The sequence below is a fragment of the Bidens hawaiensis genome, unplaced genomic scaffold (assembly GCF_021521415.1).
Source record: "Bidens hawaiensis isolate Kalapana, Puna unplaced genomic scaffold, B.hawaiensis_p1.1 tig00031486_1, whole genome shotgun sequence".
In the NCBI taxonomy this organism is placed as follows: Eukaryota; Viridiplantae; Streptophyta; class Magnoliopsida; order Asterales; family Asteraceae; genus Bidens; species Bidens hawaiensis.
In genome coordinates this window covers 40,321-57,522 of record NW_027505213.1, presented here as the reverse complement: position 1 = coordinate 57,522, position 17,202 = coordinate 40,321, and the positions used below count along the sequence as shown (strand labels likewise).

At 32.5% G+C, this 17,202-nt stretch overlaps 1 protein-coding gene across 1 annotated transcript; it reads right to left on the bottom strand.

Moving 5' to 3' along the window:
- Positions 1–9,023: 9,023 nt before the first annotated feature.
- LOC143611524 (mitochondrial carnitine/acylcarnitine carrier-like protein) lies at positions 9,024–11,579 on the bottom strand. The gene is made up of 3 exons (XM_077085722.1): positions 11,319–11,579; positions 9,845–10,236; positions 9,024–9,649 (listed from the first exon to the last, which is right to left on the bottom strand). The coding sequence occupies exons 2-3, from the start codon at positions 10,234–10,236 to the stop codon at positions 9,076–9,078; spliced, it is 966 nt and encodes a 321-aa protein (XP_076941837.1). The 5' UTR covers positions 11,319–11,579; the 3' UTR covers positions 9,024–9,075.
- Between the last annotated feature and the right edge of the window lie 5,623 nt (positions 11,580–17,202).

Below are 17,202 nucleotides of genomic sequence, written 5' to 3'. Positions count from 1 at the left end.
AAAGTTTTATTATTATAGGAATGTCTTATTGAGTTAGGTTTATGCACGATTAAAGAGTTGGATTTTGAAAAGAGTAAGAGGGTTGTCTTTGAATTTGTAAGGCTAAAGGATATGCATCATATCCATCATTTCCTTCTTATTTGTTATTATCTCAGTACTAACTTAACGTTTCCTTCATCATTTAACATCTCTCCTCAACTCTTGATATGGGTCTTTCTCCTCATTTCCCTTCATTCGTCACGTCTGCACTACCTCGATGTTAACTCAGTTTTTCCTCCATTCAACTTCACATCTCAACTCCTTGTATAGGCTATTCTCCTCATTACTCTCGCTCTCTGTCATTCTCCATCATTAAAATATAATTGTAAAAAAAAAACCTCTAATTTGTTGACCCCCCCCCCCCCCCCCCACCAATTTCAGATGATCTGAGTGACCACCGTCATTTGGGTCATGTCACATGAGGGATTTAGGGGATGGGTGGTGTTCCAATGAGACGATAACATGAGGATCAGTCCATATAGGATCATCGCATGAGCTTTGGTTAGCCTAAAGTATATGTAGTAATAATAATAGTTAAGTGAATTTATAAAGTGTAAGGGTTTAGTTAAATAAATTTATAATGTTATAAGTATGGGTAATAATAGTATTTAAATAAATTTTTAAAGTAAAAGGTTTTAGTTAAATGGATTTATAAAATGGGTTGAGTTATTCTACAATTGACAACAAAAATAAGAAGTGTGAGAAGTCATAGTTGATTGACATGTGTCAAGTGGGGACCAAAGGTAAAAAGGTATAAAAGTAATAGTACATATTTTCTCTCTTCACATACAAGTCACATGTCAATTCTCCCATCATTTTAAAACGTCTATAACTTTTTCATATGATATTAGTTTTTAAAACAAAAATCGCCATGATAACAAACGTTTTTTTATCTTCAATATGAGTATGACTTTGTTATATGAAAATTCGAAAAAAAATTACGTCATTGTGTCTTTCTGTCTGTCATTGTATTTTTTTCGTCATTGTGTCTTTCAAATCATCATCGTGTTTTTTTAAATGCTAATAACACAGTTGTGTAATAATAATACGTAAATATAATTATAAAATAATAACAAATTATCTAATACATAAAACACAATAATGAATACATATTACACAATTACATGAAACGTAAAACACAATAATAAATACATATAACACAATGGTGAATACATATAATACAATGACCTGAAACGCAAAACACAATGCAAACTACATTATGCGCAATTACATGAACGTAATACACAATGACTAAAACACAATGATAAGTAGAAAGACAAATGAAGAGCACAAAGACACAATGACGTAATCTTTGTTTTAATTGTTATATTAATATGAGTATTAATTGATAACATAAAATGACCAAAATCTATAACACAATGCATAGAAAAACCTAATTAAAAGTCATAATGAATAACCAATAACACAATATAAAAAAACCACCAATCTTTTTTATATATAACAATATGATACTCATATTAAATTTAAAAAAACGCGTATTATTATGATGACATTTTTAAAAAAAATAATGTTATATAAAATTATAGTAAATTTCACTTACATCAGAGTTTTGCTAATTAATGATAGGAATAATTGGATGGAGAATCATATAAATTACAAGGATTTATAAGAGAAACTATGAGGCTAAGAGACTGGGAATGCCAAATGAATGCACTTACAAGTAATGATGACAATAGTTTGTAATCCTAATTTTCAATCATCTACACAGTTAATAGAACCATTTATCATATATGTTGAGTATCACGACTCATTACCCATCACGTTCACGGGTATATCGTTTGGTATCGCATATGCATGCTTATAGTCTTATGTGATTAGAAGTTACTTGCTGGGATATCCATACTCAAAATCGCTTTTAAGCTCTCTAAAACCTATTTGAAATATCAAATGCTCAACTACACTTATAACAATTTTAGAATTCTAATAATTTAAGTTTTTAACAAATTCAACATGCTATTTATTATATTTTATGTGATTATATATGATATTAATATAGTGAGTTGATATGGGTAAATGAGTCAAGCTTGGAAAATTTTAACGAGCTAAGGTCGAGCTTTGATCATAAACCTCGAAATGTTGAAACATGCCAATTTAGAGCCTAGATAATTCTGATTTGATTCATTTACACTCCTATCATTGATTCAAAAGGGTTTCTTACTCATGAATTTTTTAACCATGTAAGTTTATCACAACATATCCAGACCGATAAGAAGTAACAGGTACCCGACAGTATGAGAACATGATATAAGTAATTTTTATAGAGCGTTTTCATTTGTGTTTGTCTATAAAAAGGCACCATATAAGGCTAGAATAAGCCTGTCTTTACACCTCATGGGTTTGGTAACCAACTAGTCAACTACCAAGCTGCCGAATACCATATATGAATCTTTACATACCAAAATTATACAATGAAAAGAACCATTGACATAATATGTTGTATCTCGTGAATGGAGTCCTACATGTCTTTAGAGAATAGAGAGTTATGTGCATCTTGGTCCTCTAGATTCTAGCCTAATTACATAGGAAACCATGTGAAGTGTTGTTAATATCATACGTTTTTATGCATACATACAAATATATATTTATAAGATTTGATAATATCTGAAAACAATACATGTTTATGAATTATATTTATGTGCTCCATGCTCGTTACAAGTTTTTAGTCGACAATCATATATTGAAAGGGAATGGACGTGATGATTTACAAGCATACTATTTGATTTAATGGAAACAAATAGTTTTAAGAAAAGTTGCTTACATAGATGTATATTCACAAGCTCATTACAATATTATTAACGATCAATACCAAAAAACCTAGAAGATATAAAGTGATGTGGTATAATACTATAATATATATAATGTAAGATGTATGACTAATTGACTATGCGAGTCTGTTACTCATCTGTTGACAGAACTATAAGAGGATCTACCAACCTCTTAACTGTTAAAAAATCAAATCTAGTATGTTAATAAGTGAGTCTTTTTACTTAAAATAAAAGTTGGACCCTTAGATGACAAAAAAACATGCAATTTTTATTTTATTTTTTAATGTGAAGTAGGAACTAGGAACCTAGAGATTGGTCTTGTAGTGTTAACTGTAGAATACTTTGGGTTCATAGGTAATAAACCAATAAATGTAAGGAGTGAGTTGTAATTATGAATAGAGGGTGATTCCACATTTCCACCTCATTCAATGGCTGGTCCAGCTAGACAACCAGCCAAAGCTTTTAATTTAACATCGGTTTGTGTTTTGCATTTCATTTTTAATATTATCTTTAATTTTCCTTTCCACCCTCTAAAATTCATGTGATCCTTGAGTGAGTATTAACCTACAAACGTGGTGGCGGCACAATTTTTTTTGTCCTTTTACATGTCTCTTTAATGCAATTGTATCCCACTTTCTCTAGAGTAAACCTACATTATATATCAAAAGAACCAAACACCTTTTTGACATAATAAAAAGTACAAAATACAATTTTAATTTAATATCAATATATACCATAATAATTTATGAAAAACATCTATTTTAGAGATTTAAATACTTAGATCAAGGGTAATGTTATAATAGAAATATGTAATGTAATATGGGAGTGGACCTGAATGGGTGTTTAGTCATCCATTAACATGCAAGTTGCTAATTTTAATTTTATTAGGATCACTTCATATTTCACTAACCCACTTTACCTTTATTTTATAATTTTCTTTTTATATATTTATGAGCCTTTGAGAAAGTAATATGATGTCGGCCATCACACTCCAAAATAATTATATGCTTTAAGTTTCTTCAACCTTGATTATGCTCTTTTAAAACATATTGTGAAAACTTGGATAATAACCCACATATCAAGAAACAATATAAAATGTAAAAAACATATTCAATTAACACAAATATTTAACATAAGTTTTTTACTAGCAGATATTATAAAAGATGTTAAACTATGCCTATAATATAAAAAGAAAATACCTTATAAATAAATAATTTAGTAAATAAGGAATAATATAACATAAATGAACCATTATACCTGAAAAAAATAAAAAAAACAAATTAGTAACAGATTTTGTAATATTATTTGAAAACAAAGTTTATAAATACATACCAGGTTTAAACTTATATTTTCACCTGTGTAGAGTTTTCGTTCAAAAACCTTTTGAAACAAAAAATGTCGGTTATAGATGAGGCGAAGAATTTGGTTACAAACGATAGGGAGCGTTATGATTTTTGAACGAAGCATGTGTCTTTTAAAGAAGAAACGATGAACAATTTAAACATAGTAAATTTTTAATAAGTTTTTTAATTTTAACAATAATTAGAATAATTAACATTATGATTGCATTAATAAGTTACAAAAATATAAAACCCAATATCATTGATTAAAATTTTGTTGTGAATATGTGAAAAATAGATTTATAAAAGGTTGATGACATGAAAGCCTATGTGGACAACCTAGGTGAATAACATGTGAATAAAATTATGTTGCCTTAATATATTAGTTAGATTAGATGTTGTTCTTAACAAAAATCACTTAAATACTAAAATATAAATCATACCTGATAATTGCAAACGATGAACATATTTGATGTTGTTTGGATTATGAAACCGACAAATCTTGAAGAACCGGCTATAGATGAGGCGAAGAATCTGGTTACAAACGATGGGAAGCGTAATGATTTTTGAACGAAGCATGTGCCTTTTAAAGAATAAATTATTAGCGATCTAAACCTAGTAAATTTAATAAGTTTTATAATTCTAACAATAATTAGAATAATTAATATCATAATAATATTAATAAGTTACAAAAATATAAAAGTCAATATCATTGATTAAAATTTTGTTGTGAATATGTGGAAAATAGATTTATGAAACGTTGATGTCATGAGAGTTTATGTGGATAACCTAAGATGAAAGACATGTGAACAAAATTGTGTTGTTTTAATATATTAGTTAGATAATATTAACGAATGCCAATATTCATTCATTTTATATACTTTGGGGTATACTACTAAATATAATTTGTCCTTTTTGTTTTTCAATTCATAATTTTTGGATCATATGGAAAAGAAAGATTCCTTTTTTATTTTTCTTTAGATAAAAAAAACGATTATTTTTGCTATTTTTAGTGAATATTATTTACCTAAGCTGGCAGTATATTCATTAGATTTAAAATCATTAAAACCAAAAGTCCAAAACTTTAAGGGGTATAATATATTAATATTAAAGTTTTGGGTTCAAGAAGTCTCTTGAAGGCACGAGAACTACTCTTTAAACCCTTATACTTCATAAAACTACACGATGACTCCCTCGACTTCAAGATAATGCATGGAGGGTTAATCATTCATAATTTTAATTTTTAAATAAATGCAAATTCTAGTTTGCTCAGCTGGTTTAATATACTTAAAATAAAAATTGACATGATACACGTCTGTGCCTTCAAAGAGTTATTTGTGGATAAATCCTAAAATATCCAATTCAGTTTTTTAAGTAAATTTCCGCACTGGAAATGTATTATTTTAAAATTTTAAAATAAAATACGGAGTTAATTATGTAAAATATGAATACTAGTGGACAGGGCCGGCCCGTTAGTTTATGTGATGACTAAAGCTAGGGTTTTAGGCCCAAAAATATTTAAGGCCTCAATTTATAAAAGTATAAAAATGATATATCATATATAAGTTTTAAGTTAAACAAAACAACATGAAACATGCTTTTTTACCTGGCAACAAGGGATCGAATCCCAACAGGGATTTTAATTTTTTAGTTTTTTTTAGTGATTATTGAATGGGAAAATCAGCTCAAAGGCCCATAATTTTAAATTAAATTACATTTATTTTTTGAATAAAAATCAGCTCAAAAGCCCATAGTTTTTCTTAAAATAAAAATTACTTCAATAACTTCAACAGTCCTTAATTCTAGTGAATTGTAAATATTCATATTGAAAGTATTTAATGTATGAGGGTGTTATCCAAAAGATATTTTTATAATAGCTTTTAATCAAATTACTTTCAAGTCCACATTTATATTTTGTTTTTCTTTTAATAGACAAATCTAAAATTGTCACAACGCTACGTACAAGTTACTGTTATAAAATAGTGTCTAAAAGGAATAATATTATTTTGGTTTTATATTAACTTATTCATCTAATTAAATGTGAAATGGAATAAATAAAAAGTTAAAAACTCTTGTTTTAATAAGGCCTAGAATTTGCTTCGCTTTAAGCCTCTAAAATAGTTGGGCCGCTACTACCAGTGGGTAAATAAACTTGTTATATTACCAAAAGAATATTGACATTGTTTTACATCAATTAAGACCAATACAAACGAATATTGGTATTGATTTTGATAATTTCGATCTCCATACCGATATTCTTTGATCGGTATCAGTTTGGTTCGTCATGATAACAGACTACCAGTACAATGCTGACGCTAACGAATACCTAGCGTAACTAGCACTGATGTTCGATCGAAATTGATTCAGTTCGTCATGGTACTGATAAGGTAACTACACTCGTTTAACTTACATACCACAACAATATTCTATTTTGAACACACCATTTAATGCAAATAGTAAAGAAGCTTATGCAAATAAAATCAAACCTTAAATTTAGGTGACCTTCATTAGTCTTGGTGAAAATATTCAAATGAGTTGTAAATCAACCCCCTTAAAGATATTAATATTGTAATAATATTGGTCACATTATTTGAGTTGTAAATAAACATGTATGTGAATGAAAACATATTTGCTCAAATTGCCATGATAGCTTGAAAACTTGATATAACTAAACATACTACTACAATGTTAAACATTCATGCTAAAAATAATAATAACATTAGCAAAGCACTAGCAACCTAATAGCTTAAGATGCAACCAGCCATGAGCCTTTTTCTCCTTGCTCTTGAATGTCTTCTATTATCCTCGTTATTGTTTTTGTTTTTCTGTCTTTGTTTTTGTTCTTGCTTTTGCTTCAATGTCTCAGGTTCATCCTGTTCATATTATTTTTATGACTTAGCTTTTATAAATTTTGCATTTAAATCAGTGGTGTTAATTGTGTCGGGTTGGCAGGTTGGCTTGTTGAGATTCTTCGGACCCTAACCCAACCCATGTATTTATTTGTGTCGTGTTTCAGGCCAACCCATTTTACGTTCCTTTACGAATATGATTAATACCTGGTGGCTTAATAATAGCCCAAACAAACAATTACTCTTATTTATATAAAACATTTTTAATAATTTGTGATAGATCTCACTGTTTTTTTGTATTTATTTCTCATTCTCAATTAATAAACTTACGTTTACATATTTTGCTCAAGATAAGAACAGACGTATAGAAATGATAAGAGAATAGACGGTTAGGAATAATAAAATAAAAATATTGGAACTGAAGAGTGGATAAAAATATTTTAAAAATTAATTAGTTAAACTTTTAAAAGTTAACAGATATATGAAAAATTATAAATCAAAGTACTTAATTTTAAAATTTAAAACTTCTTATCTTTAAAAATAAAATATTAATTTCTCTAAAATTCTTTAACAGGTCAACCTGCTTTTTACGGGTCGGGTTCGGGTTGACCCGCTTTTTAGACGGGTCGGGTTGACCTATTTAAGAAACGGGTCGTGCCAGCCGACCCAAAAATCTATATTTTTTCGTGTCGGGTTTCAGGACGTGCCAAGAACTGATACAGACTAAAAAACGTAATATTCTATTTTAATTTATAACTTTATATTAAACATTACATATCAAACAAAAGTAAATTCACACAAGATTAATATAGATTTTATATTTATGTAAAGATCTGAATTTAAAGTATTAATACGTAAAAACAATAAAAAAAATCTTCCGGATCAAACGGGTCGGCGTTCAGGTCAACCTGCAAATATGCGTGCCAGGTTCGGGTTCACGTGTTTAACACGATTTCAGGTTTGGATTCGTGCAAAATTTTCAGGTTTGTTTCGGGGTTGGACCCGTCAACCTAGAGCCTAGAGGTGAGTATAGTTGGGTTTTTAATCGGTTTTGCTGGGTTTTTATCGGATTTTACCGGGTCAGGTCCGGGTAGAGGTGGGCCAGTTATTGCGGGTACGAAGTTTTTAACCTTAAAACTTCAGGTAATTATTATTATTATTATTATTATTGTTGTTGTTGTTGTTGCTGCTGCTGCTGCTGCTGCAGCAGCTGTTGTTTCAACAATATCATTATCTATACCATATAACAATCAGCCTGTAATTCACCACCAGTACTGAGGGGAAGGATATCTGAAGAAAATGCATGCTTGCATTTGGACTTATGATTATTAAAAACCGGGTACGAAGAAGCCAGTACCTCTCGTGTCCCAGTACCCGTCGGCCCTGTGTTCAAACCGCGTGTCGCTCTTCGACTTTCAATCTCTGACGAAAGCTGAAAATCGAAAAAAAAAAGTTTTATCATAAAGTCATAAAAAAATAATAATAAAAAAAATAAAAAACCTGAATAAGACGATCTTCGAGTGACTCAATCTGATCTAGCAAATAACTTTTACTTTTCGCCTCTGCGACGGGCGCCTTCAAACGCACACACTCGTTATTTTTTTTACCAAACGAAAATATGCATCGCCATCTCGATATATTCGGGTGGTTCCTAGTGACTTGCTTCATCTAGATATGTGTAACAAAAATAAATCTTAATACCTATGAATTACAATTTACAAACCATATATTATAAATATATGGTTTTGAAAGTAGTGGCAGTGATGACTGAGATTGTAATTCATCATTCACTCTAACCATTTATATTTTTTTTACAATAGTGTACGCGCGTGTCTGTATATATATATGTACATAAACACACGCGCGTACAATGTGCATTTAGTTAAAGTGTACCCTTTTTTATCTGTTGACTGAACTAAAGGTATGGAGTTTTTAGTGCAGAGTTTATTACTCAGTCAAAAGAATTAATCAAAGATGTATATGGAATATAAATGCTTCAATAGTAAAAAGTAATTAAATTATTTGTTACAATGAATATTAAAAACATTGATCCTTTAACATCTAGCCCAAATAAGACCTAGTGACTTCATAAGCTAGAAAACAAGCAGCATTCGCGGGCACACTTCGACCCATAGCGGGTCCAAACCCTTTATACAAACCACCAACTCCTTCGGCTTTAAGAATCTTTTTGAAAGCGTCGATCGACCCAGAATACTTCGGGTTCTTATAATCATCAATCTGGATCACACTCTTGACCACGTCGATCGGGTAAACCGAAGCCCAAAATGCGCCACCGGCTAACCCACCTGCCAACATCAGCGAGCCACGGCCTAACCCGGACGTGTCGGTCCCACCAGCCATGTACTGTTTTAATGCCTCGTAAACACCGAACATTGCTGCGTTTCCTGGGACTTCACGGGCTAGTGTGGGGAATAATCCTTTGTATAGACCTCTAATCCCGCCTTCGGATCTTAAGACCTGTTTTGCCACATCCATTGGACCGCCGTACCTCACTGGCACCGCTGCTGTTGCGGCTTTGGCTGCGGTGGCGGTTGCACCAGCTGCACCAGCTTCTGTCACTACAGCTGCACTGGCTTCCACCACTACAGCTGCACCCGCACCTTGCGCCTGCAATCTGTACCCAAAAAACTTTATAAAAAGAAAGTTTTAAACCAACTTGTTTTGACCCGACCCCCTTTTGAATCGACCCATTCTGACCCAAACCCATTACGACCTGTGACCCAAACCCGACCCGACCCGTTTGCAGTCCTACCCAAAGATAGATTTTTAATCACATAGTTTGACCGAAAAAGTCAAACTGGTAACAAACCTGCATTTGATCAACTCGGTTGGGGTAGCCAAGAACGAGACCGCGACTCCAGCACCAGCTCCAGCAATGAACTGCTGGTTCACGGTCAAGGGTGCACCAGGTGCAGACCTCAAAAGGGTCTCCATCTGACCCCTGACCGTGAACAAAAGCGCATTGAAGGCTGCCACAGTGGCAAGTGGGGCCCCCATACCTTTGTATAGGCCCCCTGCGCCTTCAGCTGCCAATGTCTTTTTAACAGCGTCTATCGCACCCGAGTACTTGGGGAGTTGACCCGGCGGCGGAGTAGGTTGACTTTGGAGTTTGACTTTGATAGTGTCAAAAGGGTGTCCAACTACCAATTGGGCTACCCCTCCTACGGTTCCGGCGGTTAAATCCTTTGCTACATCACCCATCTGCAAAATAATAGCATCAAAATAACAATATCAATATAGCTTATTTGCAAAAAAATTAAAGATGCTTGTAGTTGTTTGGATACAACTTTCTAAACATCACAAATATGTTTGGTAATAAAAGAGCTTGTCCAAGTTCAATGTATTTGCCAACTTTTTCAAAAGCTAAAACAACTATTATTGATTTCGAAGCGAAACAAACTACTGATAAAGCTAACCAACTAATGATAATGAATCAACGATTAAACGTCAATAACTATTCTAATATTCAAACTAGATATAAAATAATGACTAACAAACAAACTTTAAAATAATTAATAAATCAAATAAGGAAAATTAGATTTTAATAATCCACACTATAACAGTATAGCAGTGGCAAATAATAATCTATACCTACGGTCAGTGTTGTAAAAATCCCGATTAGGCGCGGATTATTCCCCGATTAATCGCTAGTCCCGACTTCACTATTAATTTTGGGCTAATCGGCCAATTAATCTGTCAATGGTCAAATCCGGAAAAATCGGCGGTTTCCGGAGAGACTCCGACCAAAATCAGCTGTTTACGGTGAGATTCTGACCAAAATAAGCAGTTTTTGGCAATATTCCATAAAAAAAACCAGCGGTTTCCCGCACATTTCCGGCCAAAATGTGCTATCTATGTATAAAACTGAAAATTACATATAAAAATGTGTGCATGTATATATAAAATTGAAAATTATGCAGTAAAGTCCGATCCGATTAATCCTGATTAATCGCTAGTCCCCACCCCACCGCCCGACTAGCGGCTAGCGATTTTTACAACACTGCCTACAGTTTAACCAAGGATAATCCCAAGTTTCACTTTTGTTGCTAAAAGCAATCCCAGTAGCATAATGATCATAAAATAATATTAATTTCTACTCGGTTTCTCTCACAATGATGATGATTATGAACGAAATGCAGAAATGCGCAAACGAAATCGAGTTACATCAAATGATTATGCTATTGATATTGCTAATGGTAACAAAAGTGTAAAATCAAACTGTAAGTACGGATTATTATCGACCAATAGTTCATAGTTTGATTATCAAACTGTAAAAATCATACCTTTGCAAATAATCTGATAAAGGAATGATAGCCTGAGCAAATCTTGATCTTGTTGAATCTTTTAAAAGTGGAATCTTTTTATGGTAAAGATGCAAGGCTGATAATAGTTAAAGAAAATAATAAAGGGTTTGTGTGAAACTGAAATCTTGAAGATCTGAGAGCCACAAATATGTGATGTGAAGATAATAACATACAACAAGAATTGAGGACAAGATTCACTGATGAATCTTGTGTTCCTCAGGAATAATGTTTTTTAGTGCATCTGTTTTGTTGTTGGTGTAGGTTGGGTTGACTGTCTAAAAGATGACCAATAACAAAGATTCGTGACATTGTGGCAAACTTTGGGTAGTGGGATTATCATCATTGATGTTTACCAAAATTGTGAAAATTCTTAAAATGTTTGTTTTCTATAAATGGATTCCAAATATGTCATCGTAAAATTCAAATTCCATCTTTGTCCCTTTACTAGCATGTCATCGCCTCTACGTTAGGAGTTCGAGACGACATGTTTCTTAACTCGTCGTCTCACTATCATATTAGCTCAAAATTCGTTGTCTCTCTGCCATGTTAGCTCAAAACTCGTCGTCTCCCCGCCATGTTAGCTTAAACATTAAATTTAATAAATTTTGTTATTTAAAAAATTATATCTAAACATGGTACACATAAAATAATTTTGATGGTATGCATTAGTTTTCTTAATCGTTTTATTATTCAAGATCTTACGTACAAGAATTTAAAAACCAATAAAATTAAAAATATTTAATTTTTTTTAACTTAGTTTAGGATCCATGTTTTAGTAAAGATAAGGTAGAATTTTTTTAGCTAACATGGTGGGGAGACGACGAGTTTTGAGCTAACATGGCAGAGAGGCAACGAGTTTTGAGCTAACATAGACGATGAGACGACGAGTTTGAGCTAACATTGCGGGGATGCGACGAGTTAAGAAACTTGTCGTCTCGAACGCCTAACGTAGAGGCAACGAGATGCTAGTAAGGGGACAAATAAGGAATTTAAATTTTGAAATGGATATATTTGACACCTCTCTTAAAATGGGACATTTTGGGAATTTTCCCAAATTACTAATATATATAATTAAGAAATTTGGTGCCGCAAGTGTCCTATTGGATCACTTGACGGCACCATATTGGTTCGTGATTTTTTTTTCTTTTAGTTCAGTTACCATAACGAATGTAGTGGTAACCGACCAAATGTCATTTTTTGTTTTAGTTCCGGTAGCATAACAAATCTCACGGAAAACCGACTAAATTCACGCAGACTCGCCGCCTCAATGCATGTGACCGACAACACTCGGGTTTCACCAACACGCAAGTTTACCGACCGACACCTCCCTCCCCAAATTGCCTGTTAGTCCATCTCAATATATATATATACACACACACATATATTTTTTGTTTTTAGCTCCAGTATCGTAACGCACGTAATCAAAACTGACCAGATTCGTGTCAAGTTACGGCTTCAATGCCCAGGACCGACAACACTTGGGTGTTACCACCTCCGGGTTTTCCGACCAAATAAACATCGTTTTAAACATTTTGATTTTTTATATGTTAATTTGATGAATTAATTTTTTGGGTTTTAACGCCCAAATTTTACCCATGGTGTGCATACCGTAACGAACGTAACGGATACCGATCAAATTCGCGTTGACCCACCGTAGTAACGCTCGGGTTTTACCGATGCCCAAATTTCAACACTTGTGTTTTGCCGGCTGTCCCGACGCATTGCACCGGGTAAAAAACTAGTTTTTAATAATTTATATATCAAAAGGTTTATGTATTTTTACCTTTTATGTAGAAAAGTTTGGTCATTTTAACTTTTTAAAATTTTAAAAACACATTGGTTGGGTATATGTAACTTTTGAATCTGCCTAATCCTGCTTTGGGTCGGGCTGACAAGACAAAAAACCGAATTTACTCAAAATCTTTGACGGTAGATCACTAGATTGAATATTTTTTTAAATATTCGCGACGGTTATAGTTTGATGCATGTTTAATCTGATCATGACCGGGTTTTATACACACATAATTAATGGAAAACTCTGATAGTCGTGCTTGCAGTTTGTCTGCGTCTTGTCTTGGTATCATACCATTATGCATTATTATATTGATGAAGGAATAGAGGTGGGTTATAGGGGTATTACAATTTACACTACATTAGACAAATTCCATATCGTTCTCTTTAGTTCATACTATGTCACAAGGGTGAAGGGTTTCTCTGGCTTAGATAACATAACATCGTGATTTGGGCTTAATGGTAGTGAATGACAGGAGAACTATATAATTAAGCGTGTTTATGTGAGAGTAGTATTATAATGTGTGACCTTTTATGAGGCTTCTAAAAAGACAAACAAAAACAAATCCACTAGCTTCTTGTGGGTGAAACAGAATATATTGATGGTATGACGAGCTAGATGTTACAAATGGTAGCGGATCCATTCTTTTCTATCTTTTTACGATAGAGAGAGCAAACCTTATCAAGGAAGATGAGTCACTTGTAACACTATTATATTTGAATGAGGTGTACTGTACCATAAGGAATTCATGCATCAAATATCAATAGGGTTTTGAGCTTAATGATAGTGGACGATAGAAGAACACTACAGTATAACGTGTTCAAATGAGAGTAGTACCAGGACGGATGGCTTCTAAAGAAGTATTCACCATGAAAAAAACCACGTGAGCTTCTTGCGTGCAAACGGATAATATTTATGGTACGAGAGATTAAATGTTACGAAAACACAACCTCAAGAAAATCCTGCATGTTTCTTTTATATTTTGTGCACATGATGGGAGACATTGAGTTCTTAAGGATCTCATGAGTCGTGTTTCCTTTATATCTTTTTTATGCGGCTCTCTTTTATTAAACACATCTCTCTCAACAATAATGTTATAGTTTTAATGAAAATAATCAACTAACAGCAGCGGCTCAACCATTTTGGAGGCCTAAAGCGAAGCAAATTCTGGGCCTTATTAAAACAAGAGTTTTCAACTTTTTATTTATTCTGTTTCACATTTAATTAGATAAATAAGTTAATATAAAACCAAAATAATATTATTCGTTTTAGACATACTATTTTATAACAAAAACTTGTACGTAGCGTTGTGACAATTTTTGATTTGTCTATTAAAAAAAACAAAATATAAATGTGGACTTGAAAGTAATTTGATTGAAAGATATTAAAAAAATATTTTTTGGATAACACCCTCATACATTAAATACTAAGTATGAATATTTACAATTCACTAGAATTAAGGACTGTTGAAGTTATTGAAGTAATTTTTATTTTAAGAAAAACTATGGGCTGTTGAGCTGATTTTTATTCAAAAAATAAATGTAATTTAATTTAAAATTATGGGCCTTTGAGCTGATTTTCCCATTCAATAATCACTAAAAAAAACAAAAAAATTAAAATCCCTGTTGGGAGTCGATCCCTTGTTGCCAGGTAAAAAAGCATGAGATTTGACCACCATACTAGAGGATTCTTTCATGTTATTCTGTTTAACTTAAAACTTATATATGATTTGTACTTTTATAAATTAAGGCCTTGAATATTTCTGGGCCTAAAGCCCTAGCTTTAGTCACATAAACTAGCGGGCCGGCCCCGTCAACTAATCAATTTTCATGGTCTTCCAATATGCCATCCACATGAGATAACAACTAAACAATTTTCATTTATACATATTTCACATAATTAACTAATTTTTTAATTAGAATTTCTTCAATTGGATGTGGCTCAATGGTAGAGCACTCACTTTATTGGTGAAAGATAGGGGGTTCAAACCTCACTATCGCCAATTTATATGGGAGATATGAGGGATGACCCTGACTTGCCAGGGTTCGAGTCCTGATCCCACCTGGTTTTACCGGCTCCTCGCTGTCGTGCGGGTTGTCGGGCGTTTGGGTCGGGTTTTATCCGGAGAATCCTTCAATAGGTGGACCGCTAGGGGCTCCGTCCGTCCGGACTCGTGGCCGGCTCGGGCTACTTTAGCCAATGGGGGCCGCGTACGGAGTACCCAGCGTTACTTAGTTGGTCGTTCCAAAAAAAAATAATAATAAATTTTTATGTTAAACGATATAACAATTAATGCATTTATTACTATTTAATAATTATTAATTACCTCAATTAAATCAATTATAGCTTTCTTAAAATGAGATATTTTGGGAATTTTATAATATAATTTTAAGAAAGTTATAATTGGTTTAACTGAGGTAATTAATAATTATTAAATAGTAATAAATGCATTAATTTTGTTATATCATTTAACATAAAAATTTATTAAATTGAAGGAATTATAATTAAAAAATAGTTAATTATGTGGAATATGTATAAATGAAAATTGATTAGTTGTCATCCTATGAAGGCCATGTGAAAAACATTTTTACTTTAATAGATTAGTTAGATTATATTCCCAAAATATCCCATTTTTATAAAGAGATTCCAAATATGTCTATCCCAAATCCAAAATTTAAATTGCCCCTTTGTCTTTTCTAACTCGTCTTCGCCTATACGTTAGGAAATCAAGACGACATGTTTTTTAACTCGCCGCCTCCCACCATATTATCTTATAACCCGTCGCCTCCCCAGCTCCCCGTCATGCTAGCTCAAAACTCATCATCTACCCTCCATGTTAGCTCAAACCTCGTCGCCTCCTATTGTGTTAGCTAAAAAAATTAAATCTAATATTAATATATCTTGTTATTTAAAAAATTAGGGAAAATTCTCAAAATGTGCCTACTTTGGAAAGAGATTCCATTTTTTGTCCCACAAATGTGTTAGTATAACACGTCATCGAAGACGTGCTATACTTTCTAACACATAGTCAAATATGAGTTATGACTCAAAACACATTGTCAACGACGTGTTAGCATTCAAACACGTAGTCAAAGACATGTTAGCCTTTTGTTTGTATTTTTCGATATTATATTACTATAACTAATTTTATTTATATTTGGTTTTTATTTAATAACTTTTAATGGATAAAGTTTTATATTATTTCGAATAAACCGACGAGACATGCTTACTTTTATCTACGGACCGACCTTCACCGTACCCATAAGGTTAGAGTAGAACTTAACAAAGCCCCCCCCCCCCCCACCTACTGATTAGCATATTCCACACTTGAAAAAGTATCAGACTAGGTATCATTTTGAATTTACTTTACCCATTATAATATATCTGTATAATGTTTTTTTGGACTTGAAGACCTTAATTAAATGTGAACATAAGCTGTAACTTGTTTTTACTGGCCCACGAGCCTGCCTTAATACATCTTATAAAACCATTATTTTTTACGTTTACCCTACCCTTAAAGACATTCAGATATTCATATTCTAAGACTACTTTCATATATTAGGTATTATAAAAGACATGTATTTAACCTTTCAATTCTAGCAAATAATCATATTCACTTGATTGTGAAAGTACAGTTTTACCTTTGAATGTTTTATAAAGCATATATAAACGTACGAAGACACCAGTTGAGCTATCCTTTTCATGTACTGACTTTGCCTAATTAATCCTTCCAAAAATTTTTTATTTTGAACTTTGCGTATGACAAAACATAGTCTCTCAAACAGTATCGTGTGTCACCGAATGTTTTAAAAACCGATTATTTTATCCGTACCGTATTTGGTTTAAAATTGGTACAATCGGTTGAACCGGAATATACCGAGAGGTTCAATCAGGTTAAATAGTTTACCCTATAATTCCATATAAGTACAACTCCAACTCAAAAAATAACTCTAAAGTACATTAATATGATCGAGTCAAATAAGATGTTTGTACTTTGTATATGAAATTAATCAATTGCAAAAGATATAAAGAAACCAACCTTGGATTTGCATAATACAAAATTGGTTGATT

Excerpts from the sequence above, each read along its gene's own strand:
- LOC143611524 (XM_077085722.1), bottom strand. The coding sequence starts at position 10,236 with ATGGGTGATGTAGCAAAGGATTTAACCGCCGGAACCGTAGGAGGGGTA. Across the intron at positions 9,650-9,844 it reads ACCGAGTTGATCAAATGCAG|ATTGCAGGCGCAAGGTGCGG; the intron begins GTTTGTTACCAG and ends TTTTGGGTACAG.